The 12,266-nt window shown below is 39.0% G+C and overlaps 1 protein-coding gene across 1 annotated transcript in view; it reads left to right on the top strand.

The window, feature by feature from the left end:
- Scel (sciellin) overlaps positions 1-12,266 on the top strand; it is a 103,483-nt gene that overhangs the window by 65,515 nt on the left and 25,702 nt on the right. The window contains exons 15-21 of the mRNA XM_021181896.1: positions 760-819; positions 1,199-1,258; positions 2,400-2,459; positions 6,378-6,437; positions 7,644-7,703; positions 9,693-9,743; positions 11,032-11,094. Coding sequence (XP_021037555.1) covers positions 760-819; positions 1,199-1,258; positions 2,400-2,459; positions 6,378-6,437; positions 7,644-7,703; positions 9,693-9,743; positions 11,032-11,094 — 414 coding nt within the window. The remainder of the gene's footprint in view (positions 1-759; positions 820-1,198; positions 1,259-2,399; positions 2,460-6,377; positions 6,438-7,643; positions 7,704-9,692; positions 9,744-11,031; positions 11,095-12,266) is intronic.

Consider the following 12,266-nt stretch of genomic DNA (forward strand, 5'->3'; position numbering starts at 1 on the left):
GGATGTCTGCGGCCCCAAAAGGGTGCTGCCTCAGCGGCTCTGTGGCTCCCGCCTGTCCCAGAAGCTGTCTGCCTCTGTGGTCCTCACTCTAACCTGTACAGACTAAGTTCGGCGGAGTCCGGCGTAAGTTTTTTAAATCGAAAATTCATACAATTTGTTCTGATTACTGTTTTTTTCTCCCCCATTTCATCACAGATTCCCCCACCTCCTCAACACCTTTCTCTCCTTTTTTCTCTCTTTCTCTCTTTCTTTCTCTTTATTTCAAAACAAACAGGTGAAAAAACAGAAAAAAATAACGACGAAAAAGCACAAGAAAACATACACATACATACAACACATACACATACATCCTATGAAAACAAAAAATCAAAAATTATAATATATCAGCAAAAGACAAAAAAAATAAGATAAAAATGTTCAATATAAGACATAAACAAAAACAAAAGAATTCTACAAAAACACTGAGTTCACTTTGTGCTGGGCATGGAGCCTACCCTTAAGAGTGATTTATAGACCCAGTGACACTCCATTGGAGAAAACTAATTTTCCCTTTGCAAGCAAGATCAGAGGTAGCTTCTTGTTTAGAGCTGGGATGTAATGGTCCGCTTCCTCCTCGGTGCTGGGATCCCACCTGGCTTGGCTCTGAGCACTCACCCACCGTCTGTATGAGTTCATCTGTGTGTGAGTGTTCCCGTGTGTGAAAGACACTATCTCCTCGGTGCTGACGTAAGTTTTGATGACTTTTTTTTTCCCCTAAAGAAGCCAAGATCTCAGATCAGTTATCAGAACGCATGCCACAGCTGAGAGAAGCGGCAGAAGGTGAGCACTGCCTAGACGTCCCTGAGACTCAGGCTTCTTCTGTTGACTAACAACTTCCGTGGTGTGGAGGGAGTCACAACTTCGAACCTGTCCTCGATCTTACGTGTCTTATTTCTGCAGTCCTGTTATTCGGTTTGAAGACTGTATTGTGATTGTATCTAAACATATTTATATACAGCACAACAAAATCTTGGAGATTTACTTAACTATATCACATAGTCAATTTTATACTAAAATAAATTTTATATCAGAATAATAATTTTCTCCAATGAAATAATAGCTTAGTAATAGTTCAATGAGTTTGTCATTAAAAATGTAAGAATTGATGATATCTTCTATGGAAATGTCATGAATCTAATCCAAACATTCTTTTCATAAGAGGTAAAGATCTTGATAGTGTCATGAAGATCAGCCCCAAAGGACATGAAAGTACCACTGGGTATGTCTCACTAATGTCTCTAATTCTGATTTCTGCATAATGATCAGAAGGCAAATGATTTGAATTTTTAACTTCTCAACCATATTTTAAAGTATGGAGTTAGCTAATAAAGGTGGGAGTTATGGCCATTCATGCCTATCGTCCATAAATTATTTATTTTAAGATAATTGTCTCAGTGTTTAATACTGAGTTACTCTGCTGCTTGATTTGGTATTGATTTCTTTTTAAGGATTGATGAGAGTAGACTTTATCTAAAGAATGCAGCTTTGTCTGGTTTCTGAAGTACATTTCCAGGATGACAGAGACAGCCAAGGCAGCTGTGACTAAGGCTCCCTAAGTCACCTCCTCTGAGGATGGTGGTTTCAACCAGCAGTCCAGGGAGAGGTTGGGCCAGTGCCTGGATGGGAATAAGGACCCACTGCTGCAGGCATCATACCCAGTCTCTATTTCTGCTAGCCCTGCACTCACCCCAACCTCCACTGCTTGCTTTGAGCATAGCTTCTCTGGGTTTTTAATGGGACAGCAGTTAGAGCCAGGAAGAAGTGAGCCACTATGTTTCCTACAAGTGATCATGTAGGAAAGTAAACATTGAGGCAACAGATATTTAAAAGGATAGGACATGGGCATGATCAATAGGTTTATATGAGGGCATGCTTTTTTTTTTTAGTATTTCCAATATAGTTAAATTATTATGTTGTTATCAATATTTTCTTCTTATTAAAACAAACAAACAAAAAAAGGAAACTGAATCCATTTGTTCAGTAGCAATTTGTATTCAGTCCATTCCTAGTGGAAAACTTCATCTAACTCACCAGACTTCACTGTGGCCCCTTAGAAGTGATCTAACTGGATGGACCTGAAGACAGGGCTGATTTTGTTTAGTAAGAAGTCTCACGTGTGCTTCCATTCTGAGAACAGAAGAGACAATGCATACGCATGCGTGCTATTAGCAAATTAACAACCGGCCGTAAATGGTTTCAGCCTGAGATACAAGAACTGTCATTTACATTTAGAACTTTAAATGTTCACAGTGGTGTAAAGAGCTTTTCCATTTATCACTTTGTAATTTCTGAGCTATTAGTCATATGATTGGTTGTTTTGTTTTCATGACATTGATTAGAATTCATTTTCTTTTCCAAAGAAAACAAGACCTCGATGGACTGATTAAAGTGAACCCTGACACAAATAAAAATATGAAGAGGTAAGACGTCTGAAGCCCCTGGGCCAGGCATTTATTTGTAAGCACATCTGAAAGCCAGTGCTTATGTTTGGGGCAGTGAATTGATGTTCAAGCCCAAACCGCTCCTTTATTCTCTCAAACACATTTCATTCAGCAGTCTGATATGAATGATATACAGAGTCCTTACCATTTTGTTCTTTGGTGACGTTTGCTGCCTGGTAATTTAAAGAAATTGCAAGACAGTTTTAACTAAGCTTTTTAGCTATATTGTTTCTCTTCGTATTAGTCTATATGTGTATGTATGAGTATTATACATATAAAAGTATGTGGAGGTATATTAGTAGAGGCATGCATAAGAGCATATATGTATATGTGTGTATGCATGGCTATATATGAATATTGTATGTATGTATGTGTGTGTATTCCAGATAGTGTGCATGTGAACTGTATTTTAAAACTGAACTTGTTGCTGCGTAGCTGAAGATGGTGTACCAAACAATTGCATGAACTCTTTTTCACTCAGTTAACTCTGTATATGATACTAATTATTGGTTGTGAGATGTGTCAGCAATGCCCCAAAGGCTAAGCTGGCTGAGCAAAGGCTCAGCTAGCCAAAAGCTGTTGCACGCACTGCCAGGCTGCCATGCTTTTGACCATGTGGCACAGTCAGAGGCACAACACACAGTGAAGAAGGCAAAACAAACAAGTCTCCCACACTTGCTGAGAGGGAAGCCCTGGCCTGTTTGGCTCCGTATGTGGCTCAGGAAGATGACTGAGGTATTAGTGTGAACAGGGAATCTGGAAGCCCTGGTTCAAATTCAGCGCTGGCTAACTATGTCATTGTCCCCACTTACTCAGCATCTTAGTTACTTTTCCATTGCTGTGATAAAGACCAGGACCAAAAGCAACTTGGGGACGAAGTTGCTTTTTTATATTACAGCCCATCTCTAAGGGAAGTCTGGTCAGGAGCAAGCAGGGCAGGAACCGTGAGGTGGGAACTGGTGCAGAGGCTATGACAGAGTGCTGCTTACTGGTGTGCTCCTTGTGGCTTGCTCTGCCCGCTTTCTTACGTTACCCAGGACCACCCACCCAGGGGTGGCACCAGGGGTAGGTGTATCCACATCAATCATCGGTCAAGAAAATGCCACAAAGGTTTGATCATAGGCAAATCTGCTGGGAGCATTTTGGTCAATTAAGGTTTCCTCTTCCAAAAGGACTCTAGCCTGTGTCAAGTTGATATGAAACTAGCTAGCACACTCATCTAATAAAGAGGAATCACAGTATGCTTGTGCTCAGCATGGACTAGACACAAACCATGAATCAGAAGCCAGTGTTAGAAAAAACATTCAGATTAATATTATACATACTGGGCTAGGCAGTCTACATATATTTTAGTTCATCTTGGCATCCAATCTATTTAATATTTATTAGAGCACTTCAAATTGTGACCTATTATTCTTTATATATTGAAATGGGTATGTGTGTACCCAACTGGGTATATGCATATGTGTGTATGTTTTGAATACTTGCTTGCATGTGTGCATCCCTATATAAGCATATGTATGTGTGTACCTATGGAGATATATGCCTGTGTAAGTATGTAGGTAGACATGTACACAAATGTGTACATGTATGTATTTTTTTACAAGTGAATTATTGCATATATATGAATAGTAGTTGGGTGTTCATGTGTGTATGTATACATGAGTGTATACATATGTGAACATATGTACATGTGTAAACACGTGTGATATGTGTTCATATTTGTATATGTGTGTTTTCTATGAACTTTTAAGGAGAGTACTTTTAATTTATGCTTGATATAATGAGACTTTGTAGATATTTTAAATATAAAGTTAGGGGCTTAGTCAGTAACGAGTTCAAGTCTCAGCACCTTGAAAAAGTCAGGCATCGCAGCACAGCCCTGAAATTCCAGTCCTAAGAAGGTACAGTCAGGAGCTACCTGCAGGTAGCTATGCTGTTAGCCTTACCAATTAGTGGGCTCTGCACTCAGTAAAATGTCCTTGTCTCAAAAAAACAACATGAAAATGCTGTAGACATCAACCTCTGGTGTGTACACACACACATGCACGTGTGCTCACACCACACTCACACACACACACTGAGTAAGCTTTCTTCTTCAGTAAAAAGCTTTCACTGTTTTCCATCTCAGGTGGAATAGAACTTTAAATGCTTAGAGACAATCTTTAAAATTTCCTCAATAAAATTCTATCAAATAAACCTGTTCCATTTAGGGTTCATTCTTGCCTTAATTCTGAAACACTGTCACCATATTGTCTTCCTTTCAAATGGGTCACTTTCGGGCTACTGAATGTGATTAAGTCACACACCCTCACTTGTCCTCAGTACTACAAACACAAAATACTCTTTTTAAAGCTCAACATATACTAGTTAACTGACAAATTATAACATTCATTTAGATGTTTGTCTGTGTCCTACCTTTCCCCAGTTTGGAATGAAAGTGCCCAGTAGGCTACTTCTGTGTGTGTCTTGCATACACACATCCCACCACTTGCCAGAGCCTCGTTCATTGGTCTTTGCTATGTGCGGACTGCAAGAATATATAAATTCTGATGATGTATACACTGTGAGTCAATGACTCAATCAGTTACACTTCAAATAGTATATATATCCTTATAATAATTAGATCACCACATTATTTAGTTCACTGTTCTTTATTGACCTTATGCATTAATAATTTATATAACCTTGTACATTATAGGGTTTGTTCAATGTTTAAAGAGGCTGAAGTCTTCATAAGCCAACTCCTCAACCAACACTCTCCAAGTTGATCTTGTTGATCTGTTGCTTATTTAAACACTAAAATCTTGCAATTGTAACCTGGGAATTTTTTCCCCTAAGACAAAAATATGATTCAAATTCCATGGGCTTTATTTAGGTGAAAAACAAGGGTTAATCTGGAGTAGTTCCTGTGGGGTCAATTGTTCCGTCATTGCCATAATGAATGTGCACATATTGTCTTCGCATCTTTAGTCTGAGTATCACATCCTGAGACATCTGGATCAGGCAGACAACATGGGTCAACATCTGGTTGTTTCTGAATACTGTATCTTTGATGTTGTATAGCTGAAACCTCAGAGACATCTTTGTGGGGTCATCAAGTGAGGAGAGAGGGTTAAAGCTTCCACCCCAGGAGGCTCTTCTCCCCATGTGGCATTCTCTGTAGATCAGAGGAGTGTTTGCTAGGGAGACTTATGTTAAAAGCATATGCATATGCAATAAGAGACGAAGCGTTCCATTCAGATCAGAAGCAGGCATGTAGTCAAGGCCAACAGCAAAGTGTGCAAGTGTTTTCAGTAACTACAGAGTTCACATTCCAGCCAATATGGCTTACATTTTGGTATGTTTCAGCAATCCATCTTATTGTTTGTTTCTAAAACAATCAGGTACAATGTGTCTCATTCTAATGAGGTATAAATACCAAAGATAGATAGATACCAGGTTGTACATAGTACATTGTAAACAAATTGGTACATTTATCTTAATGTAGTTTTGTAATAGAACACTTACCAATAAGTGTTAACAAAATAAGGATTTAAGAAAGTTTGTTTCACACATGTTGGAGGTTGCTCACAAGAGAGAATGTTTTCTGGAATGTTCTATGAGGCAAGTATGTGAACTAATTAAAAACTGTTTTGTATACTTGGCAGTGGTTAACAGGATACCATTAAATGCACCAGAATAGGCAGAGCTCTAGTGAAATTTTCTAACAGCCAACGTCTGCATAAGTCTCACTCAGTGAGTCCTGATAACTATAAATCTTTCCATCCCTGCAAGTCACCTTTAACTCTTTGGTGTGATCTCAATGTGTGTTTATTCTGTTTCTGAGCTTTAATTAGTAGTTCCATACTACTGAAAGTCGTCCATTAACCACTTCATTTCTTCAATGTTTTAAAGGGGCAAGAGCCTTGACAATCTTATCAAAGTCACCCCGGAAGTAAACAGAAGCAGCAAAGGGTGAGAGAATCATGTCTTCCCTCTCTTCTTTTCTGCATCAATATGTAGCACTTACAAAAGGAAGGGCTGGAATCCTTAGGCCCAGGGAACCTGAAGCTCATTGCTTCCTAGGTGGGATTCTGAGCAGGCCACATGGACACTGAGCTGCAGCTGGCCAGCCACAGTGTGAGGAGGAGGATGCGCTGATCCTAGCTCTGACAGCAGAAAGCAAGAAGGAGCAACTGGAGTAATAGTTACACGGTCTCTTTAAAACAAACGTGCAGAAAATGGAAATTATTATTAAAACACGGTTTAGTTGTAGCTACAGGAAAGCGATGAATGCTTCCGGAGTCAGGATAAAGTTTTGGGTAAACTATTGCCTTGTTCCAAAATAAGCTAATGGAAAAAAAAATCTCAATCATGCCCCAGTGTTAGGGTTTGTTTTGAGAAGACATTGAGAAGCAAACCAGTATACCAATGATTTGTGTAAAGGTTAAAGTTCAACTCCTATAAGCTGAAGATTTAGACCAGTATTGATTTCTATCAAAACTTAATCACAAAAGTTATCTTGGGGACATGCAGATTCATAGGATTCAAAGCAAAATGGCCAGTTGATTTCATTCCATTTTTCCTGCGAGGGTTTTTGGTTGGTCTGTCTGTTTAAAGTTCCACAGATCTCAGTAATTTCATCAGGATGGATACAATAGCAGAAAAAAAGACTTCAGGAGTAAGATTAACTCTCTCCTGTTTGGCTTCATGCTGAGCAGCGTTTGTAAGTGCAACACAGTCATCAGTTAAGAGAGAAGTGGTAATTATGAACGTTGTTCTCTGAGAGAGTGGAGAGCTTAGTCTGTGGTTTTCCCATGCAGGGAGTGTACCTTTGACCATTTAGGTTCAAGTTATCTCTTCATAAAACCTTGTAATTGGTTGGTTCCTTTTAGTGGAAGGATGGTGCAGATGAGAAGCGAGCACCGTACGCTTGCACCCACAGACATGAGTCTAGGTCTCTCCTCAGGCTAGCTAGGCAGTTTGCTTGGGCTTTTCATGAAACTGAAGAACTGGTTCGTTGGACACCAGTTCCAGAGTCAATTCCATCACTGCATTTCAGCAAAATGGCTGCTGTCAAGGTTTTAGTAAATATTTTATAATCTGAATGTATATCAGTTTTAATAAATAATTTCAACCATCTGATGGAATTGCTATGAGTATTTCTTCTATATTCTTAAGGGGTCCAAGTCTTGACAATTTCACCAAAGGAGTTCCTGCAAGGAGCAGAGCTAACCAAGGGTAAGGCTTAACAAAAATTTCTCTCTCCTGTTTTCTGACTCACTCTTAAAACTCAGAGAAATGCCTTATACTGTCCTAGAGAAGAGATGCAATGTGAGAAACAGGTGTGTCCCCAGCCCACAGGCTGGCACTGAAATCCCTGCACAGACTCCCTGCATATGGACTGTGGTGGAGACAGGAACTCCTCAAAGTACAGTGGTGAACTTACTCCAGTGTAACATTTGTATTCCATACTCATGGAAATTCCCATGGGCTAAGGCTGCATCCTAAAGGATGCTCTAAAACCAGGTAGCTGATGTAGAAGTCTGGAGATGAAAAAAGCTTATTCTGTCTCCCCTTATTCCCTATTTTCTCTTTGAATAAACCACAACCATTTCAGAAGTTAGGAAGTTGTGTGTGTGTGTGTGTGTGTGTGTGTGTGTGTGTGTGTGTGAATGGTGTGTCTGTCCTCATGTGTATGGGTCTATGTGTGGGACTCCTACATGTATTCCCTGTATGTAGCGGTCAAAGGTTGACAGTGTGTCTTCCCTGGCTGTTCCCACCTTAAATTATTGAAGCAAAGTCTCTCACTTGAAACCAAAGTTTCTAGGTTAGGTTAATCTAGCTAGAATTCAGCTTACCTATCTAGTCAGCCTGCTGTGGGGGAATCTTCTGTCCTCTTCCGATCTGCCTTCCATGAGTGCTAGGAATCCAAATTACAGTCTTGACCATTATGTATGCAACAAGTGTTAACCCACTGACCTATGTCCAGGAGACCATTTAAAAAAATTTCATTTGGTTCATTGAAAAAAGTTAAAAATATTATTTATCTTTCATATAGAAAGAACTTTACCTGTGACATACCACATCAAGTAAATAAAAAAATATAACCAGACCATACATATACCTTTCTATGTCAACTTGAATTGAGTTAGATGCGGATGGTATATGGATATTTGCCTTCTTTGTGGCCATTTCCCGTGTCTCTGAAGAGGGATGCTGTTTAATAGTGTATAGCTAACAACAAAGCTTATATAGACTAGACCAGAAGCCAGCAGCTTTTCTCTAAGGTCTAAGGTTCAAGTAAATCAAATCAGGTATGAGAAGCCAAAATAATACGTTTAACCACACAATTCTGCCACTACTGTGAAGGCAAACAGAAAATACCTTGTGAATAAATGAGAGTGTCTGTGTTCCAGTAACTATATATTAGAAAATTAGTATGCAGGAGGAATTTAACCCAGGGGGCGGGGCTTAGTCCAGGGGGAGGGGCCTAGCCAGCTGATTCCTAGCCTAGACTGTATTTGGGAGGTAGAGCAGATTCGTTTCAGAACCCAGTGAAGCAACTTCTTAAGCACAGTCAGCTGCCCTGGCCTCTTATAAATGATTTCACCGTAGTGAGGCTGAACTGAAGATGTTGCCATCCTGTATCTGAATCTTTAGTGCTAAGTTGTCCTGGTATTTCACAACCCAACTAAGGATAAAACCTTATTGTCAGACACGGAATACAGAGACCAAATAAATACTTTACAGTGGAAGTGTACAATCCACTACAGAGCTTCACGGCTTCTGTCCAGAATAATTATTCTACTATAATACTAACTAGAAAGAAACTCAGTGTGGTGTATTGACTTTGTGTCTGGCTCATTTTGGGGTGTGTGTGTGTGTGTGTGTGTGTGTTTTGGTTTTTTGAGACAGGGTTTCTCTGTATAGCCCTGGCTGTCCTGGAACTCACTTTGTAGACCAGGCTGGCCTTGAACTCAGAAATCTGCCTGCCTCTGCCTTCCAAGTGCTGGGATTAAAGGCATGAGCCACCACACATGGCTGTGTGTGCGTGTGTGTTTTATTTGCAAATGTTGTATAATAAAGTTTATTTTTTCTAAGAAGAGGATTCAAGTCATGCTGGAGTTTTGAATTACTAAATATCAGTTTGATTTGATATTAAGGATGAAAATATAATGTGGTTGTTCTTGCTTGACCTTATTAGATATTGCAATGTATTGTTTTCAGGAACCAAGACCTGGACAGTCTTATCAAGGTGACCCCCTTAGCAAACAGAAGGTGAGTTTTGGGCAGTTATTGATTGATATATCTTCCAATTTATGTAAAGGGAGTAGGACTATTTGGCTAAAGATGTCTCAAAGGAGGGGATAAAAAATTAGAAGATGGTTTGTCGATCTGTAAACTGCTCAGCAGCGGTTTTTCTTATTATTGTTTCCATTTATTTCATTATAATATTAAGATGATAAACCCGATGCTAATTCTCTGTAATTACTACTTGAGAAATTTCTTGTGACACCATAATCACACATGTCGGTTAATACTGAAAATTCTTAGTTAATAAATTGTAAGTGTATAAAATGAATATATTGAAGAATATCGGTCTACTGCTGACCCTGAATCACAAGGATTAATAATTAAACGACTTGTGAGAAAACTGGCAACAAAACAGGTTTATACTTAATTTACAGTATTTTTGCATGTCATTAAATTTCTTCTGGTTTTGGGAAATTAAGATATTGGAGCAACAGTTAATAAATGCATGGCACAGAAACTCCGAGTTGTCACGCAAAAAGTTCCCATGGGAACCATGTTGGTACCGAACATGCGGAGGAGGAAGGACATTCAGGGAAAGAGCTCGGAGCTCACCTACAGCTGTCCTGAGCACCACCTGAAGGATGCCCAGGGGAAGGAGTGAGCGTACAGGCTGCTTTGTGTTGGGGGTTGTGTGTTCAAATTTGGTTTGCCTCCAACATTTCTTGGGGATATGGCCCCAGGCGTGTCTCAATCCTTATGAAGCTCCTCCTTATAATAGGTGGACTTTTCTACCCTGTACTCTCAGAACTGAGGTTCCAGTTCAAAACCAAAGGAAGTAGGGAGACCCTATCTGAAAATGAAACAAAAACCAAAGTGATTAATGATCTGAGACAGAAACTTCATATCATCTCTCTCTCTCTCTCTTTCTCTCTCTCTCTCATACACACACACACACACATCTCACTTACACACTGAGACATATACACTCACACATACACACACTCACATACATTCACACTCACATACACATCTCACTGATACAAATACACACATATCTCAAACATTCACACTCATACACATATACACACACACACACACACTCATACATATCTCACACATATATACACATATACTCACACACATATCTCACTCACACATTGACACATATACACTCATACAGAGACACACTCACATACATTCACACTTACATATATCTCACTCACACACATCTCAGACATTCACACTCATACACATATCACACACACACACTGATTTCTTATTGACTTTGACCTTTTCTTTTGCTTTGTTTTAGCAGTCAGCACAGTCTTGATGAACTTATTAATACAAGCCCCCAAACTATCAAAACTACTGCTAGGTAAGCAAGAATTTTTTTTGTTTTTCTTCTTAAATAAACATAATATAAATATAAGTACCATAATCATTTTATGAGAATTGAATGACGTTCTTAAATACCATCATTATTTTTATATGTACCGGGAAACAAACATGTTAATTTCAGTATTTAGACATAGCAAGACATGGAGAGCTGAAAATTGTGTGTAATGGGGCCTTCTCTTAGTCTTAAGTACAGTAATAGATGGGAACAAAAAAGTAGGAAGTTGTGGGATCTCTGGGCACTAATGCTATTGTTTTCTCATGACAAGATTTATTAATGACAACTGGCCATATGCCCAGATGGCTCATTTGATCCTTCATAAGTGGTGCATTTACTTCTTTGTGGGGACGTGTTTTCTGGGGACAGTAGAGATTTTATGTGACTCATTGCTCTTTAGAGAGCTTATGCTTACAAAAGAGATGTGAAATTAATAATTCTTCAAGTAGTGTCTCTAAGATAGTTAAACTCACGTTTTGTCTCTGATTACATGCAATTCACATGATCTCTACTTGTACTTTTTGTATAAAATCTTAGGAATATTTTCAAAACTTCCATTTTTAGGTTGTGTTGACACCTCTAAAGATCATAAAACCTTAGCGATGGAATGGAGGAAATGTGGAAAATCTTAGCCCAGTTGATGGGAACAATTTTGAAGAGCACAGTTCCAGCTGACTCTCTTTGTAGAAGAGAGACTAAGGACTCAGAAAGGTTAAGCGATTTAGCCAGGGTCACAGAGAAAACTAAAAGGAGACAGAAAGTATTTTCACGATTTCTGAGGCAGTAAATAATTACCAAGCACGTACTGGGTTCACAGCTATCACTAGGTCTCATTTGCTTGCATGTTAGGTATAATTACAGGCCGTGGACACCAAAAAAGAGAATTCGGTCGTCATACTCCATCTTATTAAGAGCAGGCAATTAGCATAGATTAAAGCTAATTATGTACCAGGGGCACAGACATGTTACTCTAAGACAATAATAGGTTGTCAGTTTAATATATTACATTTGGGAGCCCCCATATACTGGTGACTGAATATAGAATATGTTGTCAGTGAGTTGCATTTAAAAAGAAAATGAAGTGAAAATGCTGTTGTAATAACATTACATGCAGTAACATTTGTATTCCTGGGGCCGATGTTAGAGAGGACAGA

Source organism: Mus caroli, chromosome 14, assembly GCF_900094665.2.
Source record: "Mus caroli chromosome 14, CAROLI_EIJ_v1.1, whole genome shotgun sequence".
In the NCBI taxonomy this organism is placed as follows: Eukaryota; Metazoa; Chordata; class Mammalia; order Rodentia; family Muridae; genus Mus; species Mus caroli.